The sequence below is a fragment of the Meleagris gallopavo genome, chromosome 1 (genome assembly GCF_000146605.3).
Source record: "Meleagris gallopavo isolate NT-WF06-2002-E0010 breed Aviagen turkey brand Nicholas breeding stock chromosome 1, Turkey_5.1, whole genome shotgun sequence".
Classification (NCBI taxonomy): domain Eukaryota; kingdom Metazoa; phylum Chordata; class Aves; order Galliformes; family Phasianidae; genus Meleagris; species Meleagris gallopavo.
In genome coordinates, this window is record NC_015011.2 from 33,295,242 (window position 1) to 33,315,868 (window position 20,627).

Consider the following 20,627-nt stretch of genomic DNA (forward strand, 5'->3'; position numbering starts at 1 on the left):
CACCGCCCTCGGGCACTTTCCTTCCCTGTGTGACAAAGCCCAGCGTCGCTCGCCCGCTGCCGGCTCCCCGAGCCCCCTCCCGCCGCCCGGCCTTTGTCTGCGGCGCGCTGCCGGCTGCTCTCACAGCCCGAGGACGCGCAGCTGCGGCTCTGCAGCTTACATCAGCGCTGGCGTCCCGTGAGCTCCCGTGGTCGGCCGGGGGTTGGGACGTGCTCCAGGGGGACGGGCGCTCAGCAGAAACGCTAAGGGGTGATCTTTGCTGAGGGCTAGATCGTGGTTGCTCATCTTCAGAATCATTGAGTTTCTATGAAGTACTGGAAATCTAGATTCAGTTTATAATGTCAAGCTGTGAAATGTAGCAAAAGCATTGCTATTTCTTGTCTGATCTTAGGCCTACAGAAAATATATAAGCCTGGAAAAAACCTATAGCAATGCACAGCAATACGTAGGGGTCGTTTTCCCATTGTGTGTCAGGCACTTGTGTGCAAGGGTGCTTTTGGAATCGTGTAGTGCTGACTGCTTCTGTGTTTGAGATTCGTTCCTGGAGCCGTTACTAATTAGGTCCTAAACACATTCTGGTAAAGATTTGTGGCATTGCTGTTACTGAAGGGATTTCTTAACTGTAGCCCTCGTAGACCCCTGCTCCTGCAGTAGCCTTCCAGGTAACGACATCTATGTAGTGACACTCTGTTACTTATGCTTCTGTGGGCACACAATCAAAAGCTCAACCACAAATGCTGTAGTCCTAAGGCTAATTCAGTGTACTGTTCAATGTGGGTAAATACAGTGACGTCATTCAGGATGCACGCTTTCCTAGAGTGATGGAGACAAGGAGCCTAATGAGCCTTTAAAAAAATAAACTTAGTTAAATTTTGTTCAGGTTTTCTTAGTATCTATGTACACTGTATATTTGTAGTGAGAAGTTTATGTGGTCTCCAGTTGTTGGATGTGCTCTGGTGAATCCCAGTGAGCTCTAATGGGCAGCTCTGGCTGCTATTTCTGGTTTTGCAGGTAAAAATATATGTTTAGAGAAAAATTACAGGGTAAGACTAAGAATCTTGCTATTTCTGAAACAGCAAGGAACAATAAGGTGGTAGTTTATGTTGCCATTTTTGTCCCCAGATTTGGTATCCCACTGCACAGAGAGCTGCTTAGAGCCCTTTTCCTCTTTTTTTTTTTACATTTTTTCTTTTTAAATATTTATTTGTTTTCTGTTTGAGAAGTTTTAACATCTCCTTTTAAGTACAGGCAAAATACAATTATGTGCTTGGTGTGTTTGAAGCTATGGCTCTTTAGGTTGCATCAGAACAGATTGTATGTTTTTTTCTGTTTTCTCAGACTTTGGCTCTATCCTTTTGTTTCATGGAGCTGAGGAGCAAAGATTTGATTCCTTCATCCAAGTACTTGGCTGGATTTTTTCTTTAGCTCCTTATTACATGGCTTATTACATGGTCATATGCTTCACTTTGGTCATGCAGTGGGAGGTGGGAGGCCTGAGGTTTGGGTATAAATCTTCCTTCTCTTAGCCTTTGTTTTGGGGTTTCACAGTGTATTTTACATGGGAAAGCTAACAGGCCTGATTTCTGGTTTTTCTTGTGTTTTGTGGGCGTTTTAAAAATGTGTATGTGCAGGCTTTTTAATTATTATTATTTATTTAATTGCTCTCCAAATACAATTTGCAGTTGTTTCTGGTGACCAGGTTACAAGGACCTAGAACAGGCCATATTCTGGCATTCTTCTACCCTTCAGTAATTTAATTGATGCCAAACAATCATACTTCTGTATATGCTTGTATTTGTGGAGCTAGCTAATTCAAATACGTTCCCAACACATTCCTGCCTACATGGGTTAATTTTTTTTAGGTTTGAGGTGTCATTTGCAGAGGTAATATGTAGTATGCCAAATTACGCTATTAGGCTGTCTGGTTTGATTAAAAAGAAGGGCTGTGTTGTACTTATGGTGCTTACAATCCCCAAGAGCTGCATGCAGGGGTACATTTCAGCCAGGCTGGCCGTGTGGAGGATCTGGTAAGAAAAGTTCCCATAAAGCTTCAAGGGATCAAGAGTCTTTCTTGTAATAGCTGTGCTTATATCATACAATGGTGAAAAATGTAGCCCAGACATAAAAGGTGGGCAAAAAGGGGCAAAACCATTGAAAATGGGTGCAGAGGATGGCAGGGCTGGGTAGATTTGGGAAGCTGAGGAGGGAAGAAGGTACTGGGGAATTTAGGTTTGTGGGAAGAAAGCAGAAGTAAAGGTAGTCAGTGGTAAGATGTAGCATACAATGGATGTTTATGGGAGAAAAGACTGTAGGAAGAGTTCTGGACATCTTGGGCCTTTCCCTAGGGCAAGAGTAGGCAGGATGAAAAGGATGACAAGACTGACGGCAAGAGGAGAAGTACATGCAAGGGTGAAAAATTTGTTAGAAGGGAAAGGATGGAGATAGGAAGGTTTGAGGAACCAAGAGAAGATAAAATGATGATAACAGTTCATCTCCTTGGGGAAGTTCTGAAGTCCAAGGACATATTCATTGAAGAGTGCAGAAATTGCACATGCAGAGAAGCATGTAACAGGCAGTGAGGTGCTGCTGCCACCTGGCTGGCTGCATTCCTGCATGTACCCTGGGAAGCTCCAGGCTGGGTTGTTTTTCCAATCTCTTTTGCCCTTGAAATCTTTAGGAAAAAAGATTGTACTGTTCATGTTGCAGCTTCTTCTGTTTACTTGCTGAACAAAAATTATTATTTTCTGATTTTAGGAAATACTAATTCTTTAAAATGAACAGGTGTGAGGGACCATCCCTGAATGTTCTGTGGCTCACTCCCCGTCCTTCTTCGTTCTTCAAAGAACACACAAAAACATCATATCATTTGATTTGGAGAATATTTCTGCCTGGCAATGGGGAACAAATAAGGGGCCACAGACTTCATGGCTTCATGAAGTAATATTGTAGTTATAGTACATGGCCTGACCAAGAGGTCCTTGTCATGTTGCAGAAGGGCTAGCCCATAGTCTAGTCTAGTTTTACCACAATGTTAGTCTAATTTCTAGTAATTTCACACCTGTCCTAATTGTCAGCTATGGTTTGCTAGACTCATGGATTCGAGGCACTTGCCTGTGTTTCTGGTTGCATTTTTCTTTAAAAAGATTTTAAGACAAAGAGATAAGTTGTTACTGAGATCTTTATCTTAGAAAACTGTGAAGAGATTAAGATGTGGCTGTTGAGTTGGAAATGAATACATGATTATTTTGGAAGACTATTGCTTCTTTGATTCCAGGTAATGTTAGATAACATGTCAGCTGTTACCTTAACAAAAGGAGTTCTTGATCACAATGTCTTTTTGTGTGTAGTAGACTTCTCCGATACTATGAAATTGCTAGGGAATGAGAATCCCTTTTTCACATCTACAGCAAGTGTGATACGATTTCGTCTTAGTAGGTTACTAGCATTGTTACACTGTTCTGAATTATTATGAAAAGATTTATGTATTAGGAGTCCCTGCTGAGTGCCATGGATTTATGGGGTAGAATACTAATAAACACTTGCTTCCAGGAATATCTGTTAATACTTGAATATTTTTCAAGACATTTGTATTATGCTGAATCTTTTATTTTTCTAAATCTGACAGGCATGTTTTTTAAATCTAAAGCATAGAAACCAAAGCCTCAGTCCCCAGGTCTCAGTAATGCAATACTGATGATACTTTTGTGTGCCTGTGTAGGAAAAAAAAAAAAAAAAGAGCAGCCCTCAGGGAGAAAGCTTTGTCTCTCTGTATTTTATCTTTATATGTAGGCACTAAGGTTTTCAAATTGCTTATTGCCACATTTTAATTTACTTATCTCTGTTTGCACATGTCAGTATGCAAATGCTGAAAGACATTTAGTATTCCAGAACTAGAAGATGTCACTACAGTTTAGGTTTTTACAGACTCACAGGCTTAGTCCTTCAAAGCACTGAGTGTTACTGGTGAGTTGATTAGCATGGATTTTATTTACATAAAACCTAGCAAATTAGTGATTTATTTTTTTTTAAAGACTATTAAAATATGTATGTAAAAAAATGTTAGGATTGATATTCTAGGAAAACCGTGAGCTATATGTAACATTTAAGTATGGAGATATGCATGATATTAAGTTATGGAGGGAAAACAAAGGCTTCATTCTGTATGTAAGAAAGTTCAATAGATGGGGCACGGCGCGGCTCTGTTCAGCACCGGAGCTCTGGACAGCGGCATTGGAAGAACGGAGAAATGGTAGAGCCGAACTGAGAGCGATGGGGAGCAGAACCCAGGAGTTACTGTTCTTCGTGTCATGGCATAGTAGGTGCCATACTCAGGCTCCAGCGTAGGCCAAATTTGAGATCCTAATATTTCGTGTAATATTGTATTTCAAGTCATATCTGCTAATATTCTGTATAACAACTTTCATAATCTGCTCTTATGGATGATATAAAGGTTCGTATGGTAGTTTGCAATGTTCTGGTGTGGTTGTAAGAATAACAAACGACGTCATTTTTAGTGAAATGAATTGTGCTGAACTAAAGCATTAATTTGAAGAGGACGTGTCATTCAAAAAATGTTTTCTCTGTGTGCTTTTTAACATATGCCTTGAATCCCCTGTGAAGACGATAAATCACAGAAACAGGTTAAAATATGATTATTCAGACACAAATAGTTGAAGTTCTGTGATCTTATTTGAACCAGTTTTATTTCTGATCTAAATGAAAATTATGATCATAACTATTTTTCCTTTTTGTTTCTAGGAGTTGATACAAAATTGAAATTTACTCTTGAGCCATCTTTAGGTCAAAATGGTTTTCAGCAGGTAATTTGATTAATTATTATCTGGGCTTATGGAGTACCGGACTCACCTTGGTTAAAGTCTTGCCCTAGTTCAAAAATGCATCTGTTATCATATCAGCATATTATTTACTATTGCATGAAGAACTGTTCCATTAGTATTTGGAAGGTGCAATAGGTTTTCTTTGTTCTTTCTTTTTTTTTTTCCGGTAGATTTCTTACATCTTTGTGACCTATAATATTATAGCGTTGTTATATCATTCAGTAATTATTCTGTATTTTCCCTGTAAATTGATTAAACAGTTGAACTCTGAAAAGCATACAGTAAAATGAAATGAATGTGTATGTCTGCAGTACTGTGGATGTTGCCACATTTTTGCATTAAGCTAATGATGAATTTTTACCTGGATTTTTATTGGTTTTTTTCTTTTTTTTGTTTTCTTTTAGTGGCATGATGCACTCAAAGCAGTGGCCAGGTTGCCGACAGGCATACCAAAAGAATGGCGGCGAAAGGTAGGTAGACCGGCATGGAGTGTTCAACACATCACCTTTGAGTTTCAGTTTCACATGAAAGATAAACAAGATGAACAACATTGCTATTAGTAATGTTTTTGAACACAGGAAATTTTAAGTGTGAATTTTACTGGGATTTTACCGAGTTTACCTTCTTAAGTGGTAACTGCATGTAGCATCTGGAAAGACTGAGGAAACCGGTAAAGATGGTATTTACACCAGTCAGGTTCTTTCTGCTTGAGGCTCAGAAAACTTATTGCAGTGCAGGTGATATTGTTTCAATCTGTCAGTCACAAGGATCTGAATTGGTGAAGCTGCCTTAGCAGCTGAAGATCAACTAAAAGTAGAGCAACTCTTGTGTAGGCTGTCATGCTTGTGAAGGTGAAGTTGATAGATGCTGGTGCTGGAAATGCTGGAAGGAATGTTCTTGGATACATTTGATGGGGTAAAGGCAGGTCTCTTAAGAAGGGAAGTTAAGAGTCAGGAGTGATATGGAATGGTAGAGTACACCATTGCAGGGAAATTGCACTTAGTGGTGTAGGAAAGGGCCCAGTGGGATTATGCTCAACTTGTTTTATTGCTTTCTTCAGCAGAATTTGAACTTCCCTAGACTACAAATATGTGTATGTATTTACTTTCTTAAAAATTAAATGAAACATGCAATTTCAGCTTTAAAAATGTAGTTTTACTCAACAGACTATTTTTAAAGCTTTTTAAAATACCTATCTGGTTCCATATATTTTTGATGCATCAGGTAATTTTTTCCTGTTTCCTTCTTGCTATGTTTCCAAATTGCTAAATCGGGAGGGAAACTTGAGACTGTAAGTGTCATTGTTACCCTAACACCACTGCCATTCTCTATTTTTAATCTACAGCTCCAGTGAATAACTATGTCATCTTAATAACCTTTTTGTTTCCTGAAAAGTTGTCCTCCCACACTTCAATAAGCCTTCTAGAAATGCCATTTCAGCTTTTTTTTTTTTGGTGGTGCACTGAATCACATAATGGCTGAGGTAGATAGGGACCTTCGGAGGTCATTTAGTTCAACCACCTCCTCAAGGGCTGCCTAGAATAGGTTGCCCAGGACCATGTCCTGACAGCTTTTGAATGGCTCCAGAGATGGAGACCTCTGTACAGCCTGTGCTTTTCACTGCTATTCCTTGGTTTTCCACTGATACTGATACGAAGATTATGGAAACATTTGTTGTTTTGGCAGCATTCTGATTGCTTCCATTGCTGTCAGTGGAAGGGGCAGGGTGACATCTGCATTACCACTATGGCATGTGACATCTGTTGTCCAGAGCTGGCAGAGACAGACAATCCAGTCAAACAACATCAGTAAGAAATTAACAGTGCCAAATGCTGCTGGGAGATGGAGAAACATTAATCCTCTACATGGGTGGCTTTTCAAAAGCGTGGGATGGCATGTTTAAATGCGGAAAATCTGAGATTCTGTGAGCTGTCTACAAATTCCTTCAGCATGCAATTATCTAAGTGTTTATATCTGTGGGAAGTGTTTGAATTACTTTTGTCACTTGAGGGAGTTAACAGCTGGTATAAAACTTGACCCATTTGCTTTCATGATTTATTTCAGTTTCCTGAAAATAAAAATCCTTTATTGTTACTTGTTGCCATTGTATGATCTGTCATGTATATTTATGGTTCAAGAACTTCTCAAATGTTTAATGAAGGTCTATAATTTGTCTTAAGTGCACATACGTAATCTGTTTTGGTAATTAACAGGTTTTAAAAGTGGGCAATGTCTGTTTTCAGAACTCCCCACTGTGCCAATAGTTTAGGAAGTCCTTTATTAACATTAATTTATACTGATCCAAGTAATATTTATTTCAGATTAGTCCCAAATGCTTTCTACTGGGAGCTGCTCCTTCTGGAAAGTTGAGACCTCCAGAAGAGGGAGTGCTACTACATTTCTCATGTTTGTGTTTCCAGGAGATGGATCCATGGTGGAGTTAGAGGAAAACCTGCAGCTATTTTATCTTTTATAGAACTTCCTGCTGGTTGTGAGATTAGAAAAGCTGATAAGACCATTAGGTGGGCTTCCACTTGTCAGAAACCAAGAGCCCTTCCAATGGACTTGCAACTTTGTAAACAGTTCATAGGTTTGGATACTTAATACCATTTTGCTCCTTTTTGCTTTAGGGAGCAAGGTATTACTTTAATTATGCAAAAAATTGTTTTAAATATAGTTTTCTCCTGTATACATCAAGTCTTAACAGCAGATTGCAGCTGGCTGAAGCTGGGTGGGTTCAGCTCATGGTGCTTATAAAAACTGCTCATACTTTATCTGGGAAATAATGCATTATGTTGACTTCCTAGGTTTGGCTGACCCTTGCTGATCAGTACTTGCACAGTATAGCAATTGACTGGGATAAAACAATGCGTTTCACATTCAATGAAAGAAGTAATCCTGATGATGACTCTATGGGCATCCAGATAGTAAAGGTAGACAACTTGCTGTTATTTTATTTTACTTTTTTAATGAAAAGCGATTATATACATTTAAGATAGAGTTTGGATAAATTATGTTCTTTCCAATACACATGGGAAAATCCTCTTTGATCCGCAAAAATTATTTCTCCTGCTTCCTTGATCCTTCTTTTGCACTGATCTGATTAGCATTAACTGAAGGGGAAAAAAAAAACAAAGAAGCCAATGAAACTGTTTTCCTCAATTTCTATTAAAGAAAAAAAAATTATGATACATACCAGACTAATGGAGATGGCTGTAAGGTTTTGTTCCTACAATACAGATTTTGAAAATAAGCGCAAATACTTACTGGGGTTAAACAGTATTATGTTTTCTAGTAAAGCAATTGAGCATCTTTCTATGTACATTTCTCAGCTGGTTGTTAATTTATATGTAAAACAAAGGGCATTTTTGAGGGAGAGCTTAACTGATTTATATTGCTGTGGCGATGTAGATATTGGTCTGTTTACCTAGGAGATGTTCTTTATTTCTATCTTAATTAAAGGACATGGAACAAAGTACCTTGTGTTCCTGGTTATTATTGTCATCTGTACTTGGTTCTTTAGATCTTACTCGTGAAACACAAAAAATTGTAGGGCATTTTGCCTTTCACAAATAATTTAAGTTAAATTCTCAAGGACACTTCTCCTTCTTTGTTTTTGTCTTGAAAACTTAATCAGCTGGAATTTATTTAATATTTTGATTTAAAGAAAAGCAGTTCCTCTTGTTTTGTTTGGTCATTTTAAAAATTGGATTTTGTCTGTATTCGTTTCCTAGAACAAATTACCACATCATTACAAATTTAATGGTAATGTCAGGCACATCCCAGTAAGAAATTTGAATGGTTTCTAGAACAAACGTCTTGAAATGGAAGGCAAATGCTTGCTAGAAATTTTGCATCTAGCTTCCAACCTTGAAATTGCTGCTGCTAGTGTCCGTTGCACACAAGCATCTACTCTTTGTTCCGTATTGTGCAATATTAACAAATCGTGATATTCTGCTCAGCCAATTCACATTGTAGTGGTTGCTCTGTGCGATGAAAGGGATTTTGAGATAGAAAAAAAGTAATACTTTTCCCATGTGCTTTTGTTTAATATGCGCAGAATACATTTTTCTGACGTCTTTGAAAATCCTTAAAATCAAGAGAAAACATCGTTCTGTGGAGGAAAATTTAAAAAGGAATTACAGAGCTGACATATTTTGCCTCTTTGAAACACAGATATCTTCTGATATTTTCTGTGACAACTTCCTGTGAGCATTTTTTAGATAACTTATTTGCTTGTGACCCTACTGAAGAGAAATAGGCTGGGCAAGCTAAAGGTTTACAGATCAAAAAAGAAACAAGCTCATCAACTTCAGGAGCATGTGTTTGGAGGGTGGACGTGAAGGGAAAACTGGGGCAGGCAGGAAAACTAATGGGAGGAGGGAAATAAACATTCTTTTTTTTTTTTTTTTTTGTTCCTTTCCTTCTTTATCTTTTTATCCTTTAAAGGACCTTCACCGAACCGGTTGCAGTTCTTACTGTGGCCAGGAGGCGGAGCAAGATCGAGTGGTATTAAAACGAGTATTGCTGGCTTACGCCAGATGGAATAAATCTGTTGGCTATTGTCAGGGATTTAATATACTAGCTGCACTCATTCTGGAAGTGATGGAAGGCAATGAAGGAGATGCGTTGAAAGTGAGTAGAATCTTTTGTTGCAGTGTTGAAGATTGCTTTTACTTCGTGAACTTAAGAATAAATGAATGCATGAACTTTATAGACAGCCAAAAAGAGCAAAACTTAAAGTAGATTGATTTTTATCTCTGGATTGTTTATTATCTTGTCTGAGCTAAAGGTGGTCAGTTTGAATGTTATTACTGTTTAACAAAAAACAAACTATATTCAAAAAACAAATAAATAAAAGATGGCATTGCTACTGACTTTACACAAACCCTGTGTTTAGCTGAAACTTCCAGTTTCTGTTATCAACCTCGTACATGGCAGTTAAGAAATCTGCTGCATTTTAAAGCTAATTGTAGAAACACGCAAAATAAATATGTAAAATGAAAATAAATAGCCCAGATAGTGTTTTATTTATTAGACCTTTTTTATTCCATTCTAGACCAATCTAGAGAGCTACTTATAATAGTAAAAAAAATACTTATTTGTCAGAGTAAAATTTCCTCTGAATAATTTGTGCTACAATTTTTTTCAGTACTTTCAACTATTATTTTCCATTTATCTTATACAGTCCAGAAGCTCCTAGGACACATTATGATGGTATAGGAAACATGATTTTTATGATTATGATTTTCAAATTGATTATTTGGAACTCTGTTATTTTTGTGTCATCTCTTACCATGAGCTGTGTCAGGCTCCTTTTGATGAAGAGGTAGTGGAATGGCCCTAGAGGGCCCTGAAGAGGTAAATCACTGAGGTGTGTTAGCACTACAAAATGAGTCTTACCTGGCAAAAATGAGAATGGAAAACAAAGTTATTTCTTCTCCATGTTCCGTATGTATGCTTTGTAAGGCTGGAATTTCCCAAGAAGGAGATGGGGTTTGGTGTGAAAAGTGCAGCTTTTGTCATTTTAAATTGTAGGATAAGCTAAAGAGGAAAGATACCTGTTTGCAAGAAGACATGAGAGAGAAAGAGTGGCTCTGGAGGAGGCTTGGGAGTTAGCAAGGATTGAGAATTCTCTAGAGAGGTAGCGAGTAGTGGAGAGTTGGAGCATACGGTGTGACCACATGCAGACTCTCTTGATGCAGTTGGCAGAGCAGGCATCGAAATAGTCTAAGATCCTGAAGTTCAGAGTCTCCTGCTGGGCTGCTGATGTACAGAAGGTGTTTGATATTTATTTGTTCCATTTGTTTGCTCTCAGAAGCTCGACAGCATCCAGTTAATGCATTTTTACCCATGTCGTTGAGCTATCTTACTTGAAACATATGTCTCTTTAAACTGTCTTGTGCTGCTTACTTTAGCACCTCTTAAAATGACAAGATGAAGTGCAGCATGCACTAACACATCACAGTGAGATGTGTGAGGAATGTTTTAAAAGAACATTATCTTGCATTTTGGAGAAGCAAAAGAAGATTCTTTAGAAGATGAGTATTCTCGTTGTGGCAGTTAGCAGCCAGAAAAGGAATAATGGAAGTTTTCAGCAATTTGGAAAACCTCATAAACACCTCTAGCATCAAAAGTAACAAAAAAGTTGCCTTTGATTTGAGTGATGCTTCCAATTTGGGCATAGCTTACCATGAAATTGATTTCAGTCATTAATGGTTCATAAAATCTGAGCAGCTTCAAGAGGCTGTCTTAGCCTTTGCATCTGGATTGCTGATAGTAACTTAGAGTACCTGTGAATGCTTACAGTGATGTTTACTCCCCATTTTAATGGAGATGCCAGAGGCACGTATTGACACTGGCTCTAACCTGTAGTTTTGCAAACAGAATTTAGAATTTTATATCTCTTTTCTGTTATTGAGACTTATTTTCTAGGAGTAAGTCCTACGTGATTGCATTTATCTTCTTACAGATCATGATTTACCTAATTGATAAGGTGCTTCCTGATAGTTATTTTGTCAATAATCTCCGTGCTCTCTCTGTGGATATGGCTGTTTTCCGAGATCTTTTACGAATGAACCTTCCTGAACTGTCCCAGCACTTAGACACCCTGCAAAGAGCTGCTAACAGAGAAAGTGGAGGTAGGTTCAATGGAAAATGCTACTAATTTCCTTCTTATTTTTCATTTGAGCACAGGTCTGAAAATAGTCTTTGAAGTGTTTTCCTGAACATATTGCTCAGAAAACATGCATTTTACATTGTTAGAAGTGAAAGATGATAATTTCCATTATTGATATGCTAAAAATATAGTAAGAAAGTATCAAGTATAAAGAATAAGAAAGCGTATCAAGTAAGCATTTGCAGTTTGAAAGTATTTTCACAGGCAGCAGCCTCTGTGGATCATGGAATTCAGCTGATACTGGGATGCACAAATTGTTCTCTGAGAATAACAAGAAAATAAAACTACAGCTTTGTCAGGCTACTAAATCCTGTAGGAAGCTGTTAACAAGCCAAAAGGAAAACTGAATGTGTTAACAGTTTCTTCTTCTAAGCTGTCAGTGCATCAGCACTGAAGACTGCTTATGTCATTAGTTTCTGCAGAAATACAACTGCATTTTTTTTTTAATAGAAGGCTTTTAGCTTATGTAGCTTTAGAGAAGGAAAAGCAATCTTTCTGATGTTAAGAAAAGATGTTTAGTGGTGTTTTTCAAAGCGGGTGCGGATGCTTAGAGCTTTTGGCAATACAGCAGAATGAATGGTGACTATATATGTCATTTTTTTCATTTTTCTTTTTCTCAGCTTCTCTTTAGGTCCATGCTAAGAAACTTTTGCCCAGTAACAGGGGTTACTAAAATGACAGGTGAATTTCAGTATGCAATTCATACATCATGTAAAACAACAGTAATTACAAAGGACTTAAAACATTTATATTTTTATATTTCAGGAGGCTATGAACCCCCTCTTACAAACGTCTTCACCATGCAGTGGTTTCTGACCCTCTTTGCCACTTGCCTGCCTAACCATACAGTTCTGAAGATCTGGGATTCAGTATTCTTTGAAGGCTCTGAAATTATACTGAGAGTAGCTCTGGCTATCTGGGCAAAGCTAGGAGAGTAAGTGGTCATGTTAGTCTGATTTTTTTCTTTTGCTTTGATCAATGTAAATAATGTATATGTTGTTCTGAAGAGCATGTTCTCAGTCTTCCGGGAGAATGTGCATCGTTTTCAAAGCAGAAGCAATGTTCCTCTCTGGCTTTTCCAATAAACTGTATACTAGAGAATATTGTCTGATGTCAAAAGAATGGACACGATAATGAGCTGAGCCTTCTTGCAGCAAATGTCTCCTGCTGTTTGTATTGTGTACATATAATGTCTTTATGGTATGCTGAAATATTAGTTGGACTTTCCAGAGTATAGACATCAGAGAGAATTAGTAAATATTCTGGGAAAAAAAAGTACAGAGCAATTTGAGGATGACTAGCTGATTTAGTCCTATTTTGTCTGAAGCTGGAGATGTTACTTTTCATTTTTTTCCACTTAAGCCCGTTGGCTTTGTGTAAGAAAACAGCTGAGGGTTACTAAGAGAATCATTTTGTGTAATGTGGTTCTTCTCTGTTAATGCCTGCAAAGACATTTTATTGAGATTCTCTGCTTTTAAGCACGCTCTAGCAAAATTGCCATTATTGTTAATTTGTATTTCTATTATTATTAACTGTTACATTTGTTCATTTCTATCACCATTAATCCACTACATAGGATGAAATACAAAAGATTAGTTCTAAACAGAGTCTGTTGTTATGGCAAAAGTTTGCATTCCAAAGAGTGCACAGTGCTCCTGGAGAACTGAGAGTTCTGTCACCAACTTCAGCAGGAGGTGTGAACTCATACAGGACAAACAGATGTTAGTTCAACTGAAAACTTCTTCATCAATTGCATCATTTTTTCTTATGATGTTTATCAATGCTTAACTTCCTTTTTTTTTTTTTCCTTCAGACTGAACCTCTGAGGTTTATGTTCATTTCTGTACTTGGATGTTTGATTTGTTTTTTCTACTTTCAGAATATATTAACACTGTAGGCTACTAGCATTGCAGGGGAATGTTTAATACGACTCATCTTTAATCGAAAGTGTAATTAGCATAATAATTACCCAAGACATTTCTTTTGATCTGTTCATGAAAGAAACGTTTACAAATAATTTGCATTAGGATTAAGCTGTATGTAGTCCCATCATCCTTTATTACTTAGTACCAAACCTTTAGATAAAAGGTGGGTTGGTTCTCTATGTACTTACCAGCTGTAGCTACAAATGTTCCAACTCATAACATGATAAAAAATAAAAGGAAACCATTGCTTTGAAGATTTTAGCATAAAATGTAATCAAAGAAAAAATTAAACACTTTATAAATAATGAAAAAAACAAGAAACCACCTATAAGAATATGGCCAAAAGAATAAGCTAATCATATCTTATACCTTAAACTATTGTATGTGGGAAATAGGAGTGTGGTCCCAGGACAGTTTTCGGGACACTTAACAGAAAAGTGGAGTGATAAGAGAGATACAGAAGGAGATGGGTCACAGAAGCTGAACAGCCCTGACATTCAGTAAGTTTGTGATTAATCATATCAAATAAGATGAGCAGGTAAAAATGGGGCACTGTATTTTTGCTGGGAGATGAACATGATTTTGTTCTTCTTTGCTGAAAGTAGAATGGACGATTGAAAAAGTGAGACCAGTGACAATGGTCATAATCTCATAGTCTTCATACTTTTCACAACTATTTTTCTAGACATGAAAATGGGGTGAGAAGTACTTCTCTTAAAAGGTTCAGCCACACTTCTGTTTTGATGAAAAGAGACTAGAGGAATGAGCAATTTAAAATAAGGGCAGTAAAGAAGGTATGGGGAAGCCACAAGAGGTTGAAATTGTTAGTAAAGACAAGCAGTAAGTTTGTGGTAATTGCCTATGTACCCATTATTTCTATCATTTTTCACTACTTAATCATCCAGCTAATATAAATCAAGACTTTGGTAGCAGCTAAACTGTTCAATGATTGTTCCTGTAGACTCCCCCCCTCCCCCAAGACAGATCAAGGGAAGCTTCTTGTTCTAGTCCTTATGAAAAAAGGACTGTACTTTTTGTTTTTTATCATCTCAGCAGCTGTAATCTACAAGGAAGACTACAGTATGTTCAGTTCTTTGAGCGTTCCAAGTAACAAACAGATAATATGTATGATTTGTAAAAACAAGTAGGTAGTGCCTTTAGGATAACTCTCCTAATTGGTACAAAATAAAAATAGGGTGAAAACAATAAAGCTTCTTGTAATCAAACCAGAAACTTGTTCCAGGACTGTGTAAATAAACAGAAATGACATGGAGCTGCTTGTTGAGCAAATGGGAAGAAGAAAGCTTTACTATTGTGAAAGATCAAATGAATTAATGCCTATCAAAGGAGAAGGTATTCTGAGAAAACTCAACTGTTGCAGTGGCTGACTCAGGACAGTGTCCATCACCTCAAATGGGAGACGAATTGGCAAATGCTCAGTAGTCACATTATCCAGATGGAGATTTCCTCATTTTCGTCCATTTGGGGTCTAGGCACAACAGAAAAATCCTGCTCTGCCACAAGCAGTGATTCAACAAAAAAATTATGACCCCATCTTTCCGTAGTTTGGAGACAGGATCATGAGGCCACCTGCTTTTCCCAATCTACTAAGAGCCATAGGAAAGGTGCCAGTAGATGACTAGAAATGCTGGAAGCTTTCTGTCTGTACCTATTGTTTTTTTTCATCAGTGTTTTCAGACACTTCCGTTTCAACAGATTTTAATGGGTGACATGAGCACGTAAAATCCCAAACTTTGAAATGCAGTATGGAGAAGGCCACGAAGAAAGGATATATCCTTGTCTACCTTTACACATTTTTGGATTTTTGTTGTTGCTGTGAATTTGTTTTTCTGCATTACAGCTACGTGGAAAGAATCACAGGCCTTTTAAACATCGAAGAGTAGTTTTAGATAAAGCAGTTAGTTCTCTCTGTTCTGGTGAAATCCAGAGAAGAAACACAGTTTAATTTTCCAGCCTATATTTTAAAATCTCTTTTTCAAATTTATGATGTGAGCTTGGATAAAAAAAAGGCACATTCAATATATTTTCTTGAAATAATGATCTTAGCAATTTTCCCAACTAAAGATCCATTCTGTTTCTAAAGCTATCAGAGCTAGCGATTTGGTGCAACAAATGACTGGTGATTCTTTTTCCTTCCAGGATGTTTTTAGGAAGGAAATATTAACTTGTTTAGCTCTTAGACATTCAAATAACATTAAGAAAATATGGATTACTTTTATTTTCTTCCAGACTTTGCAGAATTTCATGAGTCTTTCCAACCTATAGGCTTCTCATTTACAAGATGAAGATAGTATTTATTTTCGCCTTGAAGGCGACATGAAGTTAAACTTATTTTTACAAAACATTGATATCTTTGAATGGAAATAGTTGCAAGGGCAAAGGAATGATTGGGTTTATCTATCTAATCAGTGGTTCATTATTCTGTTTTGCGTCCCTGTCTCTGTCTTTACTGGGTATGCTGTTTGGAGGTCAGATGGGCTCTTAGAAGAACTGATGAGAATGAGATTAATTTTTAATTCTTAGAGGTCTGAAGAGGAGGCCTTGAAAGTTTAAAAGCTTTTCTAACTGGATCAGGCCACTCTAACCCTTAATCAAACTATTATATAATGGCTTTGTAATACAGTCAGTTAAACTGACCGACATGTAGGGGTATATGTACAAGATAATCACCCCAGTCTTGTTTTCATGCAAGCAGGCAGAATGTTACAAGATTAATTTAGCAAGAGGCACTCTCATTTTTGTAAGGGCTCAGGATTTATTATTTCTCAAGTTTTACAACTGAAAGAAGCAGAGTGAATAACCTGTCTGTATACGCATGAATGTGTGTAGCTTAGGCAGATATCATATAGTGATGTGTAGTTTTATTATTTGGAAGTGTAGGGGGGACTGCAATAAATGTAAGAATTAATGTAACTAATGGAAGTGTATGTTTTATGATTACAGAAAGTTCAGTTTTTGTTTGGAGGCAAATAATTATATGTAATAATAAAATGAGATAAAACAACATTTATTTTGACATAGGCAAATAGAGTGTTGTGAAACTGCAGATGAGTTTTACAGTACCATGGGCAAGCTAACCCAGGAGATGCTGGAAGACAGTCTGATTGACAGCAACGAACTCATGCAGGTGAGTAATTGTGGTATAATGTTCTGCATTCTCCATTCATCCTTCAGGTGCTGATTTCTAAAGAATTATATTTTCTATTCAGATACTGCAGGAACATAAACTCTCTCAAGAATAAAAAATTTAAGATAAATGCAGATGACCTGCAGCTAACGCTGAAAATCTTACACGTTAAAAACAGAAAAGCACTAGACTCCACTTGATAAAGAGTATGTATATGTTGAGAGCTGAAAGTTTGGTGTGATACAGTGTGCAATTGAATTTATGCAAGCAAGATGTAGAATCTCTTTGTAGTCATAATTTTTAGGATGTTCTTTTATTTTGTTTTTGTTTTGGCCAGTTACTTATTACACTGAGTCCTTTTCATTCTGTAGACATAGGGGGAGACAAGCATTTATCAAGTGAGAAGGGGAAAAAGAGTCCTTCGGGATTTAAAAAAAAAAAAATACTCCTTGAAGGGAGTCAATGAACTATAAACAAAGACATTTGTAGATAACTACGCTCACTGAATTCTTACACTTATGTCATTGGATAAGAACAAATATCTGCATTGTTCTGGGAAAGGAAAGGGACTTGGGTATTGCAGATAAAAATTTTATTGATTTGAGCTTGCATATTTTTTATAATATACATGATAATATTTCTGCAAGCAAATTTTTTTGATTGGGATTACACACTTCCGTAGTCTGGTAAAGTACTGTTCTGAAGCAAAGAATTGCTTTCAGATTTTTAGTTGTTTTGTCTGATGAGGGAGCTCTAGGAGTGGGAAAGGTAACTACTATGGCTTTGTTCTGCTTCAAAAATGGAACTGCAACTGGTCAGAAGTACTCGTATGGTTTTAAAATAGGTATTATGGTTCCTTATAGGATAGTACAGATAATGAAGACATGTGAGGAGGGCAGCATGCCTGTTTTGTGTACGTCCTCTGACTAGAAGAAGCCATACTACAGTTTAGATAGCGTTCATAGAGTCAAAGGCTGGTGCTGACAGTGTAGCTCTTTTTGTCAGAGAAATTCACTCCAGGTTCTCTTTACCTTTAGAGGAGAAAAATAGGCAGTGTAAAAGTATTTGCAGTTAGGGGATATGAGTCCCACCACTTGCCTGGCTGCTGCATTTGAACTGGTTTTTGTTTTTTTTTTTTCTGCTTTGGAGAAGAAAATAGAGAAATGAACCAGTTCATTAATGAAAGGAGATAAACTGCTTGAAAACATTACTTTTATAAATTGCTCTAAGATTTTCTAGACAAGTAGGCCAAAGATGAGCATTTAGGCTGCTTTGTTTTCAAAATGTTATTTTTTTCCTAATCAGAATAAGAGTGATGATTTTACTTACATCTGATACTTTTTACAAGGTGGCTGAGAGATTAATATCTTGCCATGGGAAAGGATTAATATTCTACTCTGTCTTTTCTATACATTTCAGTAGAGGTTGCTGGTGGTGATCATCTCCCTTTTTTTTAAACTTGCATGATGCTTTCACTTGTATTTTAACTACTTGTCCAGGCTCACTTAAGCCTCTGAAGAATAGCTGGCACTTCTAGTGCCACTAGGAAACAAGTCCTGCTCCATAGACCTATTGCCTTTTGGAGCTAGAAGAGGAAGGTATGTCTGATGCTTCAGGAGAAAGAGTTGATAGAGCAGATATTTAAATTAGATAAGCTTTTGCATATTTGGCCCTTACATAGAGAGAGTTCTAGCTCTTCTCCTTCAAGTTGAGGAGAGCTTGGAGTGATTGGAGGAGTAAGGAAGCCAACAGCTTCCTCCTTTTTCAAACTGAGCAGTTTAGGTGAATTAAGGGTAAGTGCTGCACACTCCAGATGCTAGACTGCATGTGTATTTAGGACTAGCAGTTAAACAAATGCACTATTCAGTAATGTCATTTTATTGGCCTATTGATAAACTTTAGCTCTTGCATGGAGACAAAGGACTGTATGCCAGGTGTCTGCAGATTCTTTAAACAACGTGTGCTTATATGTGTAAGGGGTTTCATGCCTTCCCATAAAATGAGCATTTTTACAAGCAACTAAATTAGTTCAATTTGTAGGCTCAGAAACATTCCAGTTTAGAGATGAGAAGAAAACAGAAAAAGGAGAGGTTACCTGTGTGTTTCCCATGGTGGAGGGGAATAGCGGGTTAATGCCTCTGTGAGCCCACCATTTTGGACTATCTCTTGCAGTTACCTGCATTTGATGATAATTCACTGGTAACTTTTTGCAGGAGTAGCACTTAGTCTGTTTTTGAGTTTATTTTTGCTTTTTGCTTTGTTTTCCTAGTGAAAAGAGAGAGAAACCTTAAATCGTTGTGGAACAGCTCTTGAATCAAGATTTTGTGAGCTATCTTGCAAAAGCAGAACTTCTTCCCTCCTCTGGAAGCCACAGGCCTGTCACCTTTTGTATGGCATTTTGCTGAGAGCATAGCTGACTCTGCAGTTTTAGAGTAAGGTGTGAGGTTTGAGATGAGAAGGGAGAGTGTTTTTCTCACCTCTTTAAGTGTTCCCAGAATCTGTCCCTCATTGCCATAAATAAGACGGTGCGGTCAAACTCATAATGCTTTGTATTTGGGCCAGTGGGAAATGGGAAATTTGGGCCCACTGGCCCAGTTTCACCAGAATTAATCATATAGCATCCAAATCTGTGTGCAAACTAGAAACAAGATTCATTGAGGCGTTGCTGTGAGATCACAAGAGCTGATTGACAAAAATTTTTGGATGTGCACCAGCATAAAATCTGTTTGTGGATCTCTTAGTCAGATAGCAAGTGAAGCTCCTAGTTAGAATCTGACAGCAAGTAATTAAGCAAAAAATGTGTGCAAAAGAGAGAAATTGCACAGGACCTGGAAAAGACGCATTGGAGACATGGAAAAGCTGGAAGCATAATCGAAAACAGTAGGTGTGAGGAGTAAATGGAGAGTTCAGGCTGACTGTTCACATAAAGGGTAAATAGCATATGGAAGAAGTTACCTGAAAAGGCTGTTGACATAAAGAGTAGAAATAAATTCCAGACTCACCTCCTTCTCTATGAAGGGAGAGAGTTGACACATATGGGAAAAAACACAGTGAAGTGTGATGGAGATCAAACAAACAGGCAGACATGTTGGGCCGGAGGTAGTTGGGCCTGGTCTTTCTCCAGATCATAAAATTCCCCCATCTGGTAGACTGCCGGCATATCACTGTTCAGGCCCTGGAGGATATTTGTCTTTCACAGCAGTGTTTCAGTTTCACAGAGTGACGAAGCTTCAGTTCATACTCTGGGTTTCTGAAGGCATTCTCCTTGCCTCAGAATCTTTGCAGGGCTCAAAATAAATAGTTCCTTACACACAGAAGCCTGTTGAACTGTACTACTGGTCCGTGTGATCTAGCCAGGATTACCCTTCCTGCTTCTCATTGCTAAAATCATTGCCACTGGAGATTTTTTTTCCCTTTTTTTTTTATCAGGAAAGGTTCAGAATTCATTTGTGCAGTTTTCTTAATATATTTAGCATAGACAAAGCACTGTCTGTGAATCAATTAAATAGAAATTGTTCACAATTTCCTTTCATCTTAATTCAGGCCTTTTGCCTTTAAATGAAAATGTCAGTGACTTACCAGCACAAGAGCAAGAAAAGGGAAGATTTCCTGCCATGGCTGAGGAGAAATTTTTATGCTCTGTCAGTAGACATTAACTTGTGAAAAAAATGTAATTTTTTCAAAGGAACTCTGAGAAATGACATTTCAGGTTTTTTTTTTTTTTTCCCAATGCAAAAGTAAGGGGAAAAGAGCTACTAAATTAGATAGAATCAAATCAGCAGTGATACTGCAATGAGTATGATCTGTCTTCGTGCCAGGTTGGTTGCTGACACACATTGTTTTATTACAAAATGGCCTAAAGCAAAATTAATGCTGAAAGCAAGTTCATTTGCAGCTATTGATCATCTTTAACTCTGAGTATTGAAGTAAATAAAATTTAGTAAGAGCTTTTTGTGGTCTTGTTTTAACGGTTACACATTGTGATTTTGCTTACGGAGGGTTGCGGTGGCACTTTTTTTAATGACAGGACAAATCTT

At 37.5% G+C, this 20,627-nt stretch overlaps 1 protein-coding gene across 1 annotated transcript in view; it reads left to right on the top strand.

Annotated features, from left to right (window-relative positions):
• Window positions 1-20,627, top strand: part of TBC1D30 (TBC1 domain family member 30) — a 50,717-nt gene that overhangs the window by 21,702 nt on the left and 8,388 nt on the right. Inside the window, exons 3-9 of the mRNA XM_019613054.2 lie at window positions 4,759-4,820; window positions 5,243-5,308; window positions 7,646-7,771; window positions 9,288-9,473; window positions 11,311-11,479; window positions 12,283-12,451; window positions 16,485-16,590. Coding sequence (XP_019468599.1) covers window positions 7,706-7,771; window positions 9,288-9,473; window positions 11,311-11,479; window positions 12,283-12,451; window positions 16,485-16,590 — 696 coding nt within the window. The 5' untranslated portion in view covers window positions 4,759-4,820; window positions 5,243-5,308; window positions 7,646-7,705. The remainder of the gene's footprint in view (window positions 1-4,758; window positions 4,821-5,242; window positions 5,309-7,645; window positions 7,772-9,287; window positions 9,474-11,310; window positions 11,480-12,282; window positions 12,452-16,484; window positions 16,591-20,627) is intronic.